Source organism: Natrix helvetica (genome assembly GCF_964273705.1).
Source record: "Natrix helvetica genome assembly, chromosome: 2".
NCBI lineage: Eukaryota > Metazoa > Chordata > Lepidosauria > Squamata > Natricidae > Natrix > Natrix helvetica.
In genome coordinates this window covers 32,590,569-32,613,020 of record NC_138552.1, presented here as the reverse complement: position 1 = coordinate 32,613,020, position 22,452 = coordinate 32,590,569, and the positions used below count along the sequence as shown (strand labels likewise).

Below are 22,452 nucleotides of genomic sequence, written 5' to 3'. Positions count from 1 at the left end.
GAGTAGGGGCTTAAACATGGCCTGGATGAATAGGTTGGAGGAGGTGGGCTGATCAGTGGCCGCATCCTCTTCCTCAGAAAATCCCCAATCGTCCTGGCGACGTGCTTCCTCCCTAGAGGAGACCTCACTCATGAGTGAAGGTGAGGAGGTCCTAGATCTGGCTCTGCTGAACGGGGTAATCCTATTATGACGGGAGGGCCTATCTCTTTGAGCTATTCCCCTGGAAATGGCTGCAGAAATTAAACGCTTTAGATTTTCCGGAAGGTGTTCTAAATCTTCCTCATCATACTCAGAGTCATAGTCACGTGAGATCGAGTCCCTGTGAGGCCTCCTACCCCTGGAGGGGCCAGCAGAGGGGCCCTCTAATGGGTCATTCCTATCCAATTCCCTTGTCCCAGGGGAAGTTGGTGGTGGAGGTGAAACCCCCCGCCCTTCACTCCTATCCGATCTAGAGGAAGAGGTAGAGGGAGAAGAAGGGCTGAACCCCTTGTTGACAGAAGGGGAAGGACAAGAAGCCTCAGGTCTGGGGGATCTAGATCTAGGCCTGGGATCCCTGGCCTTTTTCTTCTCCGCCCTCTCAATGGCTTTCTCAATTGCTCTGGAACGCCTAAGCTCGTCCCTCTGTAGAGCTCTAGAGGGCCGATCCTCTGCAGAAGGCCTAGAAACTCGAGGCCTGGCTGGGGCCGTGGGGCCTGACTTATCCTCTTGAGCCTGGGTAGCCGCGGTTTGAGTGACCTCGGATCGCGCTGCCATCGCCCCACTCACGTGCTCAGATGAGAAGAAGAGTTGAAACTGATCTTGAATTGCTGTAGCCTCTAAGCCCCGCGCTGGTGGGAATCGCTCAGCTTGGGCTTCTCTGTGCCGGTGGCTGTTCAGTAAGGCCCCGCGAGTTTGGGCCCGGCCACGTGTTCAAAATGGCCGCCGGCTGAAATTAATAGCTGCTTTCTCTTCAGGCGGCCGCTAAAATTGTGCGCGTGCCGCCGCTTGTCTCCCCAGCCGTTCCGACGGCTTGCCGACCCGGAAAGGGTGATCGCTACTTGTGGGCGATCTTCTGCCGGTCTTCACGCCCGGCAAGAGCCGCTGGCGCTCCGGTCTTGAGCTCGCGCCGCCGCCGAGAGCACCGCCGACCCAGGAGAGGCAGCGCAGCCGAGTTAAGGAGTTTGCCGGTCTTCACGCATGGCAAAAAGCCGCCGGCGCTGCGGCTTGATCAAACGGGTCGTCGGGGGAGAAGCGGAGAGCTGTGAGCCACCCGGCACGCCCGAGGCCCCAGGAATTAGCCGGGGGAAGGGAAGGCTCGGCAGGGAGGAATAGGAATGAGGAAAAGGACGCTCCACGCGGCTCTCCCTGCCTTCCCAGGACAGCGAAAGGTTGTCCTGTTGGGCACAGCTCCAATTCTATTGTATTAATTTCTTTTTAATTTTGTAATATCCAATTAACCAAATAAAGTCTCAAATTTATTACTCACAATCACACTGGGAACCAATTAATAAGTCTTTGGACCTTTTTGACTGAGAGGAAACTGGGAGCCAACGGGAGAAGCCGAAGGCTAAGAAGTTTTCTCTCAGTCAAATGGACCAATCAGGCTGTGTTAACCCTTCAGTGACACCTCCCTCCACTCTACTGGAAAACAAACAAATCAATCAAAAACAGTACAGTTCTTTATTGATTTATTGAGGAAAATGATTCAGCTCCATATCTGTCTATGAAAAAATATGTGAATCTCCAGGATTATTATCTGTTTGTTGACAAAATTATACTCTGATGTTTCAATCAATGGGCTGATAATCAGATTCAATGGAGACAGAAATTCTTCGACATTTCTTGTAATTTACTCAATCAGAAAAAAATAGTAAAAGTGTTAATGAGAAAGAAATAACTAAAAGGGAGTCTGCTAAAGAATATTTTTCTGCTTTGCCTCTCAATGATGAGCACTTGAAAGAGAAATATAGATCCTGAATATCATATTTGTCTATGTATATTTGTCCTTTTATTTATACTTTTCTTCTTAGGGGACAGCCATCTGACTAACCTGGATAACTTTTAGATGTGATGACTTTACTTCCCAGAATTTTTAATTCTCTATGTCACACGGAATTCAAATTCTGCCAAGGCAGTCTCTGTCTCTTGCCCTGGACAATAAGAATGGTGGGCATACCAATAGCTGCTGCAGGTCTTTCTAGACCCTTTCAACATGTACAAGCTATGCAACAAATGGAAACAGAACTGCTAAACTGAAAATGGAATCTGATCTTTGGAATGCAAAATAGGGAAATTGGTGCTAGGGCAGTATGAGGATGGCAGGCAACGAAGTGCCTTGGAGTGAAAACTTAAAAGAACATATCAACCATATTTTATTTCTGAAGCACAACCATAAGCATGGTTGGCAGAAGCCTGTTCCTGTCGCTTGGGCAAGGATGGCATTCTATCATCCTTTGCATTGCAAGGTGTTCTGGGCCTGGTCAAGTTGGGCAGATTTGATGACAGATGTCACCGCCACATACTTTTTCATCATCCTTTCCCAAAGTGGCAAGCATCTTGTACCCTTACTAAGGGCTGCAGAATACAAAGTCTCTGAGCAACTTTAGTCTTATCTTACCCAATCTGCTGTGTCCCTTTAAAGTTAAGGTGAGTACAAGGAAATTATCAGGAAAGAAGAACAAGGCAGGCAAAGCAAGAGAAGTCATGGAATATGACATGGGAGGGCCAACAGACATAGTCAGCAGGCAGGCAACAAAGAGGCAAAGGCATCTCTGGAACAAGGTAGCTGGAACTGGTACATCACATAGTCAACTGGGCACTATGTGTTGTAACAATGATTGAACTTCGAGGTTGAGTATAATGGTTCTAACTCTTGAAGATGCCACTCAAATATATGATGGGGAATACACAGAGGAGCTTTAATGTTAATTTCAGTTTTTTAACTGAATAGACGAACAAGTTATTTCAATTGCAATTAAGATACTTTGTGCAAAAGCTGTGACCGAGCTTCTAATAACATGAAGATACAATATGGTGTCTGAAAATTCTGGTCCCTAGAAAGAGGTCAATTATTTTTTATGTATTATGTATTTTATATATATTTATAGCTCATGCTACAAAGTATCCTACTATACATTTTGATTAAGGCACAGGTTTGGATGCATATTTTCTATTATTGGTTCGATTTCTATTTAGTTTAAGTCATTGTATATCCTTTTAAATACTTAAATTAGTTTTCTTTTCATACAGTTCAGGTATCTTAGTTCTTCAAGATATTAATTATGTATTACTTTATTAAAATAATAATCAACTTCATGAAGTCATGGAATTTTATAAAGCCAATTCAGCACAAAGGAGGAAAAGGATAAGGAGTATTGATTATTTAAAATATTGGAGCAAGGTGCCATTTAATCATTACTCATTACATCCCTGCCCCCCCCCCCCGCACGATTTGAATGGCCTCCACCCTACTGGCATTTCCAATGTAGCTCTTTGGCAAGGATGATTAATGCCCCCTTTTCTTTGCTTCCATCTATGTTTGTTTTCTTGGTTACTTCTGTTTGTGCTCTTGTTGTGTTGTCTCTTTTGTTGTTAAAAACATTTTAAAACTGCCGAGAGCCATTGGGAGTCATGTGGCATAAACATTTAATAACTTTAATTAATTATTATTAATTTGAATCAGAAGACGATCTTTACAATGGCATATTTTAATGCTTCCTCCTCTACCTTATAGTCAGAAAGGTATTTTGAGATTCTATTCTTGAAAGATACTCACTAACGTGGATTGGAGGACATTAAGAAGTAGCATGCATACTTTTATCTTTATTCTATTCTAGAAAACCTCTTTTGGTTAGATTTTTAAATCCTCTTTTTATTATTTGTCATAAAATAATAATAAAGCAACTTCAGGCTTCTCCGCCTCTTGTCTGATTGTATCCTAAGCAGCAGCCCTTTCTCTCCTCCCCCAGGGGTCATCCACATATTCCATTGCCCTAATTCTCCATCCTCTTCCTATTTTTTACCACCTCTAAAACTCTATGAAGTGAGCTAAGCTGAAAGAGAGTGATTGGCCCAAGTTTACCCAACCTGTTACCAAAAATTTATTTGTGCTTTCTTTTAGTTTCTTTATATCTACCAAAAATGAATGCAGCAAAGCCCTATCTATAAACCTATGCCATCTACAATTAATGATCAACTGCAATTGTTTTGCCTTGAGTTACAGTTCCAAATCTATTTTATGTCAGTTCTGCTAATGTTTTTTATTTTGTACTGCGTCTGACCAATAATAGTAACCAATTAACTTTAAAAGGAGTAACTAATGTCAGCTGTTCAAATTGTACAGAGAAATCGACTAGTGATGCAATTATCAGTTTAGAATGTTGCATAATACCATTAATTATAGTATTTACATTTTTCACTCCTATTTTATCAATGACAATAAGCAAGAATTATTCAAATAGATACATCAAATTTATTGCAATAAATATTAAAACCTGTATTTCATATTATTAAATTCAACATTAAAACATATCACATACTGTAAATTTATACAACATTTCAAACAGGAAAATTTGAAAATACTAAAATAGATTTTAAAAGAACAACGGTATTACCTGCGTGAGCAGAAAGTGGTGAATGGGGCCGAGGCATAGCTGAAGACTGTCCATTACAGATCAAACTTTTTCTATTACTTGTCCGGCAACTATAAGAAGAGAGTACTTGGTTATTAAATGATAATGTGCTATAAATCATTAGTTAATATTTAAATAACTCAAAATACATAGCACCTGTGTGTACAATACATTTACATCCTGAAAAGGAAAGAATAAATCCTAGAGTTATCCTATACATGAAATGGCCACGTAAAGGTATATCCTATATATCAGGAAAAATATACTAAGATTAATTAAGCCGCATTTAATACAAGCATTATCCGGCAAACATATTCACCTTCCACTTTCCTCCTCAAGGTTACAAATGCAAGTTTACTTGATACAGAGCAAAGGTAAAGGAAAGAGGTAAGGGAGCAACGGTAAGGGGAAAAGGCCAGAAAAAATGATTGTGGAAAAATATCATTAATACAATGTAATTGTGCCTATATAGATTTATTTATGTCAAACAGAGGAATGATTGATCTGTTTTATGATATACCAATTAAAAATCTAATTATTGAGGCAAATTTCACATCTGTGCTTGTAAATAGATGTGGCATATACTACAAAGATAAATGTTTTCCTTTGCTCATATGCTTTGCATCTCAAATATTGCCAATTACTATTTTTCTCAATTAGAGATGACAGGAATTCTGTAGTTATAGTTCACAATAGAAAGGATTCTTTGCAGATTTTTAGCAGGATTTATACATTTTGAAATTCTAGGCAATGGTGGTCACGTGATCACCATTTGTGACCTGCCCTGCAACCTTACCATAAGCAATGGGGAAGCTGGCAGGAGACCGCAAGTTGCTCCAGTCAATCAGTGCCACTGCTTTTTTTCTGAGAAGCCCCCAGCAGGGCAAGTATAAGCTCCAACTGCATTCGTGCCAACCACCCTCAGCCCTACCTCTGCCTGCAGTCACATCACAGCATTCACTCATTCACTCTTGCTACAGCATACCAGTCCATAATCTTTTAAGCAAGGATTTACCTCTTTAAATTATGAGTGTAGTTTGACATGAATTATTAAGGAGTTACTGTTTATTCAAGGCTTCTGGAGGAGTTACTGGTTATTCAAGACTCCTGAATACATGTCTTACTGCACACTCAATTCCTTTTATATCTTTAGATCATTTTACAAGTTAATAGTGACCCAAGATTATGAATCTTGTTTACATTTCTATCAAATTATATTGCTATTGTTTCCAATGCGCAATATTATATGGTTTGGCTGCCTGCAATCTGGCAATTCAAATCCCACCAGCTCAAGGTTGACTCAGCCTTCCAAGGTGGATAAAATGAGGACCCAAATTGTTGGGGGGCAATATACTGACTCTATAAACCACTTAGACAGGCATATAAATATAAGTAGACATATAAGTTGTAAAGCAGCATATAGGTCTAAGTGCTATTGCTATTCACTATTCACAAACATCACGGCATATAAATGCTTTAACAGAATAGAATAGAATTCTTTATTGGCCAAGTGTGATTGGACACACAAGGAATTGTCTTTGGTGTATATATACTCAGTGTACATAAATAAAAATAAAATAGAATACATTCATCAATGTATTTTAATTTTAATAAGTTTGTTTCACAGGTCTCAGTCAGATTCCCACAACACATGTTGTTCACTAGGTCTAATGAACTAATTTGACTTCAAATGTTTCTATTATTTCATTTTGATCAAATCAAAGGAATCAATCAATCAAATCACTTCCACTTTCTTTTCTCTACTTGTTTAAGTTTATTTTAGATTGACAAGAAGATCAGAGGAAAAACTCTACCAATCTTCTAAATGACTTTTGTTCTGCCATTTTCCCCTTCATTCACTCTAATACTTTAACTAAACAATGAATCTAAGTCTTCAATTGTCACATATTAAGCATCTAACAGACTGCCAGATTGTCTTATTTCATTATTTTTAAATCCTACCAAATAAAATGATTACCTATTTCTAACCTATTGGTGCAAAACCGGAAGCGTTAAATAAGAAGATTCTTTATTATAAATATATTTGTAACTGTGAAGTCTTATGGCAAAACTGCTTTTCTTCTGCAGGAAAGCATTGCAGGAGAAGGGTTAGAATATCAAATAACTGTTCAAGAATAGATTACTTTTGATTTAAAATTGTTGTGTGCATTCAGAAAAAAAATACCATTTTATAATAGCCATACTTACTAAATGCAGCATTTTCTGGTAAGTTACGTAAAGTTTGATAAGTTCTTAGTTATTTAACAGTCACACACACCCACCCACCCACACGTATGTATATATAACATAAATCAATATTAACATACAAACATATTTTAAAGTTATACTCCTAACTGCAGCTTTCATGATAAGCAATCAACAGCATCAATAATGATGCCCAATAATACGATCCATTAAGGTTCTTTTATTCTGTATACAGGAGTAAATTACTAGCAATAAAGGTTAATTGCTAAAAGGAGCATGAATGGAAGATGTGCTGACAGCAATTACTCCTTATCATGGTTTTCACATGAAATTTGGCATCTGCTTTAATCGTGTATAATTATTTCACTTTAACATCCTTAATTATTAATATTTGCACTTGTAATGAAGATGGATACAAGCTTTAAAATACTATGGCAGCACCTTTAGGAGCATGTGCTGACTATTGCACTCTGCTGTAATGTAGCCCATAATTTAGTTGCCATCTGGATGAGCAGGAGATGAAGCTTAAAAAGAATATGAACCACTGTATTTGAAAAGCTACTGTGAAATAAAATAATGCAGTGGGCCAATAAAAATGGGGAAGAACTTTTGTTATAAAACTTAGTTGCAGTAAGCAAAAGAAAGAAAATGTGTGTGTGTGTGTGTGTGTGTGTGTGTGTGTGCGCGCGCGTGTTACAACCCCTGATATGCCCAAATATGGGAGGAAACTCAGATGATAAAGAGGAGAACCTGTGGCTTAGTGGCTAACATATCTGCCTAATATGTAATACAGCCCAGGCTCGAATCCCAGTAAGCGTATGGCTAGCTGATGAGAGCTAAATAGCTTGAAATAGATCTATATTAGTCTCCCTTTATTTATTTATCAGCACAAATACAACACACACACACACACACACACACATATATATAACACAGATTCTTTTCCCTCCTTTATTTATCTTTATTTGTAATAAAACCTATGCCAAACATCTCTTTCCAAGACAGAGAGTATTTAATTTCTACTTTGTTTATATGGCATGCGTTATGAAACATGCTGATCTGTCATTTCAATGGTTTGCTATCTTTGCAAATTCAGGTACAAAAAGTTAATTATGAATGCAACATTTTAGAATCTGGATAATAGAAATTATATAATAGATTATACATGTGACTAAAGTACTGCAAATGGCTAAAAAAAACCAACTAGAAGAAAACTGTTATTTAAAAAAGTAAAAGAACTTAATAAGTTTTAACTTAAAAACTTTTTTAAAAAAAATTAAAAGTTTTTTAAAAATTTTCACTTTTTTAAAAATTGCAGCGACACTATAAATATGGGAAAAGAAGGCTTTCATCAATAAAACAATCTTGAATGCACTTGTAATTAATGTTGCTATTGGACAGATGCTAGTTACTGGCTTAGTTCCAACATAATTTCTCCTTATTAAAATGTATCACAACAAACCTGACAGTAAAATCCCTCTTTCTCTATACAGTACTGCTTCCAAAGAAGGCAGAATATTGTTCTGTGCCTTATTTTGAAATGCAATGGAATTTCTTGCTAGGGACAAAACAATATTATGCAGCTATCATTTCCATTACAAAGAATCTCTATCAAATTTTATATGTACTTCAAATGGAATGAATCTTGTCCACCAGCAATAAATAGGAAATGTATATCAAGTTTGATATTTACTTCAACCTTTCTTGTGGTTGTAAATCTCAAGGGGATATCCTCCCAGATTCAGTATCTATATACTGAATGTATTAACTGCAGTTATCATTTCTGATTCTTCTGCTGATACTACAGGGAAATATATATATATATATATATATATATGTGTGTGTGTGTGTGTGTGTGTGTGTGTGTGTGTGTGTGTGTGTGTGTGTGTTTCCTCTTTTAAAAGTTTGTTTTGGTCAGCTTGGAAAAATTAGGTAATAAGCAAGTTCTCTTTGTTTTTTATTTCATTAAATAATTGAAAAACGCTGAAGGAAAAAAAGCAGAAAATAAAGCAAAAAACATAGAAACTTAAAGATGACCTGCACACAACTGTTTCTCAAACCATATAAAGCAAAAGCATTGCACAGAAAAGAGATGGAAGACCTATAATGCTAAAGCAAATATTTCTTTTCTAGGGCTTACTGAGAGGTTTTAAGGCTCATCTCTGCTTTGGAGTGGCTACATAAAACTTGTGAAGTTAACCTTCCCAGTCTGGCTGGGAAGGCAGCCAGAAATTTTGTATTTCTAAATAAAAGAAGACAGTGATAAATTTTTGAATTACAAAAGTGGTAAATTTAAAAAAAATGAATAATTAGGATTGTAGGAAAAAGAATCAAAATAGCGTTAACTTCACAATTCTGGAATTTCCTTCAGAATGAGGAGTTCAGTTATGCTAACTAGAATGATTTATGATTAGATTTAGATTTAAACTTCACCCATCTTGCACATTGAAGCATATGAAGCACTGTGGTACTGGTTATGGCACCAGGCAGGAAACCAAGAGACCAAAACATCTAGTACTGTTGGGAACAAAGGAAGTTGAATGCCAATCTTGGGCCAATCACTCTTTCTCAGACCTGGAAGGAAGCAATGGCAAACCACTTCCAAAATTTTTGTTAGGTAGTCCCAAGGGGTTAAAACAGACTCCATAGCATAAACAATAACAACAATAGCAATAATGATAGGAGTCAAAACAGACTAGATTACCCTCCCCTCCGAAATGAATCACCATTTCTTCCAATTTTCCCTACAATAATCCTGTGAGATAAGGTTGGGCTGACTAATAGTAACTAGTCTTTCATACCACTTTATCAAAAATGAACATAGCTCTCCATGATCCACTTTAACTGCAACATCCTAAAGATTTTTGTAATTCAAATATTCTAGAAATTATTCCTATTCAGGCACTCAAAAAAGCAACAGTACAATACATAAACAATCTAAAGAAAGGTGAAGCCCAACCTCATACCATTTCTCCAATGCAATCTCAAGAATTTCATGTATAGAACATGCATGGCTGCAATGTGATAGGAGATACATACATTGGTTTGATATTCTCTTCAGCACTTCTGCTAAAAAGATAAAAATAACTGTAGAAAGTCTAGACCCGTGATGGCGAACCTATGACATGTGTGCCCGAACTGGCACATACAGCAATGTCGCCTGGCATGTGTAGCATCGACCGTTCCTCTTCTGGGTTTCTGGCGTGCAGTTGATCAACTGGCCTTCGTGTGTGCGGCAGTGCCAGAAACCGGAAGAACAGGTCTTCTGTTTTCTGGTGCAAGCATGCATGCCGGCCAGCTGATAATTGCATGTCCATGCGCGCCAATAACTGGAAGACTAGCTGGAAACCAGAAGTCCATTTTCTGGCATGCCCCCAGGGCAGCTCCTCTCCTGTCACGACTCCAACGAGACTGAGCGCGCTCTCCCTTTTTGGCACTTGGTGCCGAAAAGATTCACCATCACTGGTCTAGACTGACAAATCTAGGGAGATGGTAACATGATGTAAAAGAAAAAATGGGCATTGGGTTATTTCATTGATGAAGAAACAAAATAACTAGAAGACAATTCCTAAGAATAATGTTTCTCAAAGTTTAAAAGAGAAAATTGAGTTATTCAACTTTCAAAAAAATATAGCCATGATAGGTATATAGCTATGAAGAAATTATTTCTTTTTAGAATGGTTATTTTATTTAAACAAAAAAGATTAATGATGTGGTAGGTTCACCTCTTGGGAGAACGTCTTTTCCTCCAGTTGTTTTCAAATATTATCCTAGACCTAGCTGACTTATCAGAAGCGCCATAGAATCACAGCCTTTCGTCAAAATGATGAAAGCAGCATTGCACCATCACAACATAAGCTCTGTACCTTCCATACCTCCATGCAACATCATGCATACATAACAAAGGGGCTACAGCTTGCATTACAATGCTAGTTCCATCTTGTACCCGCCACTCAGTTTAGTGAATGCTTCTGTCAACTTCTGTGAATCTCTCAATAGTTTAAAATGTCTATTATACAGTTGATTCAGAAATGCTTTAAAATTAAGGCAAACATTTCAAACTTGTTTTGATGTTAGCAATTATCCTAATGGTAAGTAAATATAATCCATAATAATCACAATGTAGGTAACAGGATACAGATAGTCAACGTTTACTTTGCTTGTTAGACATTGGCTGGTAAGTTTCCCCAAAATTCATCCTAGGTTGAAGGCCCTTTGCAACCAGCTGGCAATGTAGCCTGCATGCAATTTAGATTGCCTAGAATAATGTAAGCATGCTTGGATAAAACTGGGCTTCAACTGCATTTGCGATATATATTGGGCAAAATGCGTCTAAACTCTCTGATATTATGCTTTACTATCAGCAAAGAATACTGCATGGGTGACTATGGCTAATTGACTTTTCCAGTATCTTACTAAAAGGCATTGCAGATAGCTCTCATTACAGGTAGTCATTATTTACTTTGCTTGTTAGACATTGGCTGGTAAGGTTGCAAAGGGCCTTCAACCTAGGATGAGTTTTGGGAGGGGGGAAACCATGCAACATTCTGAATAATGAATCCAGAAGAAAATACTATGTTAGGTAGATGAGTGAAATTGAAATGACAAACAATAGGAAAAAAGTCAGACAAACACCCAAGAATGAGTCAATATTGTTTGAAGATTAGTTGCTATATGAGATAACAGTACTGTATGATGAACAATAAAGCAAAATGTTGCAAATGATTTAACACTGCACAGACTAAATGCATGGTTAAGTGGCATGCAAAGTAATTGAGGATGGAATTATGAAGCACTGTATGTACAAAATAGTTTTGTACATGAATTTCTGAATTCAAGACAGAAAGATATGAAGAGGTTGGTATAAATTATATTTAACTATTTTACATTTTCTGATTCCCTGCTTTAACATTCTTTTGCTTCTTCCTTTTTTTCTTTCTCTCTACACTTTGCCTAACATTTTTTATCTGAAAGGAAATTGTGTCATGGAATGTATGTATGTATGTATGTATGTATGTATGTATGTATGTATGTATGTATTTGGAGGCATATACTATCAAAAAGTTAAACGTAGTTTCATTTCAATTTTGTAAAGGATCCAAATATATTTGATAATAAACTTGTCACTTCCAACTATATAAATTTAATCATCACTGGCATAACTGGTTAACAGGAACTGAGGTTATCTTCATCAAGACCATGGATGTGTAGAAGATAAACTGGTCAGCTCTTTAAAATAAATCATATCAGGAAGCAGACTCCACAAGGACTACTGGAACTCTACCACTGTAGGGTATAATAATAGCATCTTGAAAGGCTGCCAGAGTTTCCCTTTGTCTCATTTTATATCATGCACAATCAAGGCAATGTTATTTTGAGTCTCTTTCTTATTTTCCCAGAGCTGACATTTAATTTACAGTTCTTGCATTCCTTCACCGACATTATTTCTGCAACACTCTGCCAGAGTCTTATTTCTACTGAAAATTGTACCACATACTTTAGATAGTACCTTCATGCCTACTGTCATTAAGAATATTATATCCTTAAAAGCCAATGTATACATGAACGTGAAAGCCATAGGAAGTATTTTTGGCGCTGAAATGGAAGTTGTTTGCTAATAATTCCAATTTTTAATCATGCTTTGAAAGAGAGATGATGTATTTGGAAGTCAGTGACCCTGTATCCATATTTTGCCTTATTCTTCAACGGCAACCATGGATGAGCCTAATTAGCCAAAAAAGTAAATTATGTACCAGTATGTATTTCCATTGTTTTTCTTAAACAATTTGCTGTGGTTTTATTTATTATTATATTATGCTTCTATGAGCTTTTGGTTCAAATTTGTTGAAGGAACAGTAATATTTTGATGGTTCTTAAAATAATTTTTCAAAGATAGTTGTTGCAAGTAAAGCAAAAGTGAAGAAATTCTAAGCCACAAAGTGGGAAAGACATGAAATTCACAAGATGCAGACACTGTTTGATTATCCCAAAATTGCTGAACTAGTACAGTATTATAGGAATCAACCATTTGCAGTGTTATGTATAGAAATATCTGTGGTATCTAGCTTCAATGCAAGAAACAACAGCTAATATCATCTACTAAATGTTAAAGTTCCATTTGTCATCCAAAGATCTATAGAGATGATAACCTAAGTTCAATAGCTTAATTCAACTACAGGAAAATTCTTGAGGAAAAGGTGGAAATAACTCAATTTTATATGTGCAAAACAATTTTGAAGAACTTTGTGATTTCTACAGATTTATTATGTGTATTTTATGCATCATGCAGAAATACCTGCAACAAATAATTAAATGTCATATTAACCTATAAGCCTACTTACTACATGCTACTTCTATATTATTTCTATATAAATAAGACCGATGATAATTATGGATTTAGGGAGCAAATGTTGACATCCATCATAACATAAATACTGTTCAAATTAAAGGAAATACTTTATGAATAATGTTGGACAAAGGTCAGTTTGATCTATTGGAAGAGAAAGGGCTACAGTTACTGTACATGTAAAACAACTTCAGGTTAATTAAAAAGCTATTGGAAACACAAGTCTGACTAAAAAGAGTGGCTATTATATGTATAACTCCATATTTATTTATTTATTTATTTATTTAATTGACTACATGATATAACACTAAACTACAACATGGTTATTCTGATCATCTTATCATGATGGCTGAACCATTAATTTTGTTTTCTTAGGATGAGTTTGTACATCAAATTATGCCAAAATTAAACATTATAGATCAGTGTTATGTATAAATAAGGCCTGTGATTAACTATGTTAGTAAATTATATGTAATTTATTAAGTTCAGCATCTCTTTTATTGTTTGGTTAATAGGAAACTACTTTTATGCATATATCACCACATAAGGGTAACAGCTATATTTTAAAATGTGGATATCTAATGTTTAGACACAGTACTACAGTTTATCTATTTACAAAGTACAGTAGCCAACACTTAATAACCAAGGACTGACTACTTAATACTGCCTTACTGGGAGTATCACAGGTGTAAACTTAACAAAATATTCAAGCCTTGCCATAAACTTCTATACAGCCTGAAAAACCTCAAACCCTATCCCTTTGTATTATCTGTAGACTTCAATCATTCATCTTCTATAATAACCCAAGCTGTTTGACAGTTGCTATTATAATTATGGTTGGTCGCACAGTCATATATTTAGACTGGATTTGGAATTTTTATCCACCTATTGAGTCCTTCCCCAAGGACCTGGGATGTTGTTTAATGGTATTACAGGTATGGTTTCAAGATGTAAGCTGTTCAAGTAAAGCTGCCTTTTGCAGTTGTCGATGCCCAATTGTGCTGCATTTGTTTTGGGATTGCACCCAAGACACTTATTGATACTACCTTTGCTTGCTTTTGCCATAGTAATTCTACTTCTATTTGCAGATCTTTGTATTTTGTGATTGTCTCCATTTCCTTCTCTTCTACTTTGCTGTCTCCAAATACTGCCATGTCTGCTATCCAGACTTTTTTGTCTCTCTTATCAACAATTGTTAAGTCTGGGGTGTTACATGGCAGGTGTTGTCTGTTTGCATTCTGAGGTCATGGAGGATTTTAGCTTCTTCATTTTCTATTATTTTGTCTACTTTGGGGGCCCACCAATTCTTGCTTGCAGGCAAATGGTATTATTTGCAGATATTCCAATCACCATTGTTGCTTCTTTATAGAGATGGCATTTGCTACCTGTTGCTGTCTTCTCAATTGTGCCTTTGTATGCATTTGTTCTTAAGGCTTGATGTTGTGCAGCCAGAATTAACTCTGGCTCTTGCTTCAATTTCCCTGTTGCCAGGTCTTGTTCTCTGCTCTGCCTGCAATTTTTTCCTTGCTTGCTTATTTGTTTGTTTGTGTGCTTGTACTGGCCATGTAATAATTTGCCTTGCCATATCTCTTTTCTGTTGTAGGCTAGTTTTGTCTGTCCAGTATTCAGTAAGCCTTCATGGTGTGCTAGCTTCAGTGCATCTTCTTTGCTGTCCTTCAGATATTCTTCCAATGTCCTTTTATTTCCTCAACTGTCTGCTGTACTTGCAACATTCCACACCCAATTATATTCTTTGGTAAATAGAATCAATATTGCTGTGCGCATATTATTATTATATTTTATTCATTAAACATGAAACTCAGCCAACTGAAGATTCAAAAATGCATCACAAATACCATTGACTGGTGCTAATGGTTGATACAGGTTGCTGCCAATGTCCTAGGTATCAACCAAGAACATCATCACCATCACCATCATCATCATCATCATCATCATTATTGCTGCTCAACTCGCAACAATTCTAAAAAAAAATGTTGGATTCAGACTACATGCTGAGGTAACAAAAATGTGTGTTTCAGCCCTGAAAGCATTTCATTTGGCATTAGGATCACACTGGTTTAAGTAGGGAAGGATATTTTGTGATTTATTTTAATTGTTGTATTCTGCTTTCTGACACAAGTGGTGAGATTCAGCCAGTCCTGGCCAGTTCAGCTGATGTCACATCCAGTTAATTACCTATGGGGCAAGCTTTCTACAAATTATTTGATGACACAGCTATTCAATCCCCTACTTTGAAGTCTAGCCACATCAAAAATATTCTTCCAGGTATCAATAATATAAACCAGGTCCTCCATATATAATATAACCCAATAGTTCTTCAATTGATAGCAGGCATCCCTATAAGTGAACTCCCAGTCTTGCAGAGATTGAAAACTCATCTTTCTGTATCTGAGGCCCACATGGCTGTAACTGGATATAAAACCGTAACTGGAACTGGGCAAAAACTACACGGTCCTGTTTGACTCTCTGCTTCACTACCAATACATTATTGCTCCCACACATAACAAGACTTGTTGCTGCAGTCTCTTCTTCTGTAGCCACTTCCAACCAATAAGGCCTCTAAGAGAGTTCCATTGTTGTGCCACACCATCAGCTGCCAAGCAATTGATTGGCATGCCAGATGTAGCACCTAAGCTCCTTACCCCATGCCAACTCTCAAAAGGGCCTCCTATGCAGCCTGCTTTAGCTCTTGAAGGGCAACCACCAACAGCCTCTAGATCCAAATCACCAGAAGATCCAACAAGAAGTCCAGATCACTCTGGCTTGATTGAAATGCAACTCTTCAGCCTCATATTATGGAAAAAATATTGGAACATACTGAGGGGTCCTAAACATAAAACAATAATCCACTTCCAATAGGCTTTTTACAAACCTTTAGCAACACAATTCAATTCAATTAGTAAAACACATGAAAACCAAACTGTATTCTATTGCCAAATTCAATGCCATATTAAAAATAAATATTTCACAAGTCTTGGTTTATTTCCATAATAATTGACTCCAAGGAAATGAAGAGAACCATTTAGAGTTTTCCAGAAGATTACAAAACTAGTCACTAAATAGGTTCTGGTTTTTGTTTTTGCATTTATTTCATACAATTGGTTTTATTGAAGCCACAATTTTCCTTAAAGTAACCTATTCCATAAATAGTATCTACAGAACTCTTTATAGAAGAGATTGTCAGAACCGACAGAACTAAATCTTGATTTCAAAGATTTATTATTTATTATTTTAACTCTCTTATTCAATTAAGCCTACAAATATATAAATAACAGCAATGGAAGCAGAATGTAAGGACCAAAGTTTAATGAAGAACACTAGAATATTTACAAGCCCTTTGTTATGAACATTCAAACTTTTACATGATCATATTCCCAAGGACTAAGAGCTTGTTTTGTTTGGCTATTTTTCAGGCAGCCAGCTGGGATAATCAAAATATATAAATTATGCATTTGATGCCAGATTATCTATAGGAAACAAACAACTTGATAGTAAACACTTCTTACAAATATTAAACAACACAGATTTATTGTATTTTACAGAATTCTAAAAGGTCCAAGAATTCTTCTGTATCAAACACACCGATCAATTGATGCAGACAATGATAATACAGTATGTCTGCCCCTGGCCAATTACTAGGTTTATTTAGTTCAGTGTTTTATAAAGCCAACTCACAAGGAATCCCAGCAATTTGTAACATAATCATAATAACCATAATTAAAACTAATTAAACAGAATAAATCTTGTCATGCATATATTGAATTATAAATACACTGCTTGGTGTTTTTAAAATAAAAATCCTGTTATAAATAATCATAAATACTTGCCCCAATTTAAAATGTCCCTAGACAATTTCTGATATAACAGAGGATGAAATACCAATTTGTTTTCTCCCTCCCTCTACATCTAATAATGTACAGGCAGTCCTCAACTTATGATCACAACTTAGTCCAAAATTTCTATTCTGAGTAAGACAGTTGTTAAATGAATTTTGCTCTATTTTACAACTTTTCTTGCCAGCATTAAGTGAATCACTGCAGCTGTTAAGCTAGTAATGCAGTTGTTCAGTGCATCTAGCTTCTCCATTGACTTTGCTTGTCAGAAGGTCGCAAACATTGATAATAATAATAATAATAAATTTAATTTGTTAGCCGCTCCCTCTCCACAAGGGACTCGGGGCGGCGTACAATAAAAGTACATACATATATACATATAAACATACACATACACACATACACATACACGTACACGGAGGAGGTAACAGTTATTAAATACATCACAATAGTAGTAATAAAATTAGCCATTAAAATACCCCATATTAAAAATTACAAATTTAAAAAGGACTGTCAGGAGGAATAGAATGAAATTACGGTTGAGCCAGGCCAGATAATTGAAAAAGGTGGGTCTTGAGCTTTACACGGGAAGGAGCGGAGATCGGAAGTAGTCCTGATGTCAGGGGGGAGGTCATTCCACAGGGCTGGGCCCATCACAGAGAAGGCCCTGCTCCTGGGTGTCGCCCCCCGACACTGTTTAGCGGACGGCACCCGGAGAAGTCCCTCTCTGTGTGAGCGGATTGGTCGTAGGGATGTATGGGGCAGGATGCGATCACGCAGGTAACTAGATCTGGTTACCCCCCAGGACACTGCAACTATCATAAATGTGGGTCAGTTGCCAACATCTGAATTTTGATCACGTGACCATGGGGATGCTGCTATGGTCGTAAAAAATGGTTGCAAGTTGTTGTTTCTTTCAGTGCTGTTGTAACATCAAATGGACATTAAATTAACTGTTGTAAGTCAAGACTGCCTGCACATTGAAAAGGTATTATTTGAACAGAGGTATTAGAACCAAAGACTACAGCAAAAGTTAAACGCTGGCAAAGTTCAACTTTCCTATGCTCTATAGACCTGTGAAGGTCATAAGTGCGAGGATTGGCAGCAAGGTAACTTTTTCATCACCACTGTAACTGCAAATACCTGCTGTACAAGACAGTCATTAAACAAGGATTGCCTGTACCTTTCCTTTGCTTTGTTTTATACCAGCAAGAAGAATTACACACTGTCATCAATGGAATGAAACTTGGCATCCAACCCATTCTGCCCAGTTCATAAACATTTCAGATTGGGAGAGTAATTGTTTAAACTATATGCACTGTAAAGTTGAAACTGCATAGAAAAATGCAGGAGCTGTGATCTTGAAATGCACAAATTCTGAAAGGAAGTGGTTCCCAGCCAAAAGCTTAGAACTAAAATTTACCCACCAGATGATCGTACAGAATTAATATACTGTATGAAAATTACTGACATTCCAAAAAATAATATTTTTGTTTTCTTCTCTTCTTCTCTTATCTCTCAACTAAAACAAGTTAGGGTTTCTTATTTTTGCAAACATTTCTTTTCAGGCTAATTCCAGAGTGTGAACGAACAGAAATAATTAATTTCAGGATTATTAACCTTGGAAAATTTGGTAAACTAATTATTTCATGTTAACCGTTTCATAGAATTCACAGAAATGTAAAATATGTTTTTCCTTGCAATACAGAATATTTCATCTAAAATCCTAAGTGCATTAATTTAAGATAGCAGTAGACATTTTGCACATGAGTCCAATTTTCATGCATTCCTGTTCTGACCAACCATTCCATCAAATTTTGGAGGGCAACTGCAAAACACTGATGGGATTTAAAAGTATTCCACAATTTGGAAAAAGGCAACATATGAAACTATTATATAAATCATAAAATAAGACTAGATCCATCCCAAAAACCATATGTAAAATAATAAAACTCAGAGTCATCCATGCAGTTGATGTAGATTTGTTTATTTTGCAGCATCACCTCAGGCCATCGTACTCTTGTCTGAGTTTACTAAAAGTCAGACGTTTTGTGATACAGTCTGTGAATGAGAAACCTCCGTAGCCAGAATATGTTTGTATGTCAAATAATAATTTTTAAACTATAAATAGATTTAGATGCAGTCTTTTGATGTTGTAATCATCATACATATTCCATCACATAAAATGCAATCTAGCTGGTTGGTCTTTCTTTTAGGCATAATATTTAGTTGGGGAAGGATTCTGCTGACATTATATTTTCTAAAGATTCACTATTTTCATGGAAGCACAAATCAATTTAAACCCTACTTATATGTCTCCCCCCCCCCAAAAAAAATACCTTTTTTTAGAATAAGACGGTTGAAAGGGACCTTGAAGGTCTTCTAGTCCAACCCCCCTTCTTAGGCAGGGAACCCTACACCCCTTCAGAGAAATGAATATCCAACATCTTCTTAAAAACATCCAGTGTTGGAGCATTCACAACTTCTGGAGGCAAATTGTTCCACTGATTAATTGTTCTAACTGTAAGGAAGTTTCTCCTTAGTTCTAAGTTGCTTCTCTCCTTGATTAGTTTCCACCCATTGCTTCTTGTCCTACCCTCAGGTGCTTTGGAGAACAGCTTGACTCCCTCTTCTTTGTGGCAACCCCTGAGACATCGGAACACTGCTATCATGTCACCCCTAGTCCTTTTCATTAAACTAGACATACCCAGTTCCTCTAACCGTTCTTCATGTTTTAGCCTCCAGTCCCCTAATCATCTTTGTTGCTCTTCTCTGCACTCTTTCTAGTGTCTCAACATCTTTTTTACATTGTGGTGACCAAAAACTGGATGCAGTATTCCAAGTGTGGCATTTTCTTAGTCCTCGGTCCCTTTTTCTTCTTCTCCTATATACTGAAAAAGGTACAAATGATATAACATAATATAATTCATTGTAACATGAGGATCTCAGGTGACAATCGGTAGGGATCAGGTTATTTTCAACGTTGGAAAGCTGCACTTGAGAAGACTTTGGGTATCTCGGGTATAAAACATAGGGGCTGGGAGGGTTGTTATCCTCTCCTCTCAGCCAGGATGTAGTCAATGGATAGATTCTCCCTGGATCATATAGTACCGGAAGTAACAAGGATGTGAGCTGTAAGGACTTTATAACTATAAACAAACCTTAAATTAGACTCAGAGGTAAACTTGCAGCCATTACAACTCCCACAACGTCACTGTTATCTGCTATTCCAGTCTGACTGGTCGGCCTACAAGCAGTTGACTTAATACCAACTGTAGCTTTCAGATTACCTTCAAGGCCAAACCCTGTGTAGAATGTAATAGTGTGTGTGAAGCTCTTGGGAGATGGGAGGCAGGAGAAAGAACCACAGGCTGGACAACTATCATGTAAAACATATCTGAGGTCACAAAACGGAAGGGGGCGATATGGAAAGTGTTTCAGAAGAGACCTCCCTAGTTTTCCAGAAAGTAAAAGGAGGGTAGAAATACCTTAAGTCTTGTAAGTTTCTGTTAATGCACAATATAATGCTGGCTGAAGAATTTGGGGAGTCGAAGTCTACAAGTCTTAAAATTGTCACGTTTGGAGACCCCTGACAGAATTTGTACTCACGGTTGTGCTTCTTATCTAGACTACTTCAAACAGCTAATGTAGCTTTGAAATAATAATGATATTGTCAATTGACCTGGCCTTTTGGCAAGGTTTCGAAACATGGCTGTGATGGTGCTGGTTAGTGCCCTGAAAGCTCACCCATTAATTAACTTTTAACACTGATATTTAATCAGCCTTGCCTCTTTTTAAATTTTATATCTGTTTTTATGTTTTAATATTTTATTCGTACATGTCCACAATCCCTCTTTGAGGGAGATATATATATATATATATATATATATATATATATAGATATAGATATAGATATAGATATAGATATAGATATAGATATAGATATAGATATAGATATAGATATAGATATAGATATAGATATAGATATAGATATAGATATAGATATATATATATATATATATATATATATATATATATATATGTTCCATTATGTGTCATAAATAAGTTAAATGCCTTAAGTTCTCCTCCACTTATCATTCACATTTGAGAAACAAACACATTTTCATCAGGTTTCATAGTGTTTTTCAAACTATATTCTGTATAATCTTTGATGGCATTTAAGAGAGGGGGGAGGAAAGTTTCACTCATACATAGCAATTTTCTATCGCTAGAGTTTTGCTTTGTGATAGAAAAGGGCTTCTGAATTTTCTTTTTAAACTAACAAGTTTCCACAGCCTAAAAGTTTGGAAAGCCCTGGTTTGGTTTAGCACAATGAATTTGTAAATATTTTTTTTTAATACCTGCCATGATGAATAATGAAACTGTTCAACTATAGAGCAAGCTTCACATGTGAGATTTCTGCTTGTCATACAGGAATGTTTGTCAGGGAAAAAATATTGGCAACAGGTATATTCAAATCACTTCCTGTTTTCTAGTCTGCTGCAGATAATTCATTCAATTGGCCAAGTCTCTTAAGTCCTCTGCTGATTGTTTTAACAAGGAAATAGAGGACCATGTAAATAGAAACAAGTCTTTGCTCAGATCTGAAAGTATGGATTTATGAGAAAAGCATTACATCACCTTTTAGTTCCCTTTAGTATAAGGAAGTGGAAGAGAAGAGTCATCATACCTAAAGTGAGAATGAAGCTTAAAAAAAACCCCTGACCCTAGCTTTCTAACATGTCTCTTCTTGCTTCCTAGACAAAGTAAGGCATGACCTATTTGCTAGTAATCTTTGGGTGGCACAATATTAGTCATATTATTTCACACACTCCATCTAAATAAAAAGAAAACCAGACAGCAGCAAAACTTGTTTAACTGCTTTTTCTTCTGTTTCATTCAGAATAAGTTTATGAAAATTCCCAATGTAAAAAATATTCCATCTCACCTTTGACTACACATGCCTTTTGGCACATGGAAAAGTTTAACTTATACTGTATTTATGTGTTATACAATTTACTTTAGTCAAAATAATTGCTAGGAGAGTCTAAAACATATGTCCCCTAAGATAACTATAATCTATGTATATGAATCAAAGTAAATCATAACTTCAAAAATGTATATTGCATTAAAAATACCATTTTGAAATAATGAAAATGTGCATAAGCAAATTTATTCTTGTGCTGGATCACCAAATTCCAGATTTCTCCTGTATCATTTTAAGTAAGGGTAATCTCCAGATGTAGCTGGTTAGCTATAAATTCATAGTACATAGTTATAGGAAGCGGGATATTTTTAAACAACATATTTTTATTGACTTCAAACCAACAATCAAAGTTAATGAGTGAATTTTTAGGAAGTTATGAACAGACATGTTCAGATTATTTTTCATAATCTAAACAGATACACTTACTTGTTGTCTAATTTTTTAACCCCA

The 22,452-nt window shown here is 36.4% G+C and overlaps 1 protein-coding gene across 7 annotated transcripts in view; it reads right to left on the bottom strand.

Annotated features, from left to right (window-relative positions):
• Nucleotides 1–22,452, bottom strand: part of MAST4 (microtubule associated serine/threonine kinase family member 4) — a 221,933-nt gene that overhangs the window by 65,742 nt on the left and 133,739 nt on the right. For all 7 annotated transcript variants that reach the window (XM_081945100.1, XM_081945101.1, XM_081945102.1 and 4 more), the window contains one exon: nt 4,593–4,681. In XM_081945100.1, coding sequence (XP_081801226.1) covers nt 4,593–4,681 — 89 coding nt within the window. The remainder of the gene's footprint in view (nt 1–4,592; nt 4,682–22,452) is intronic.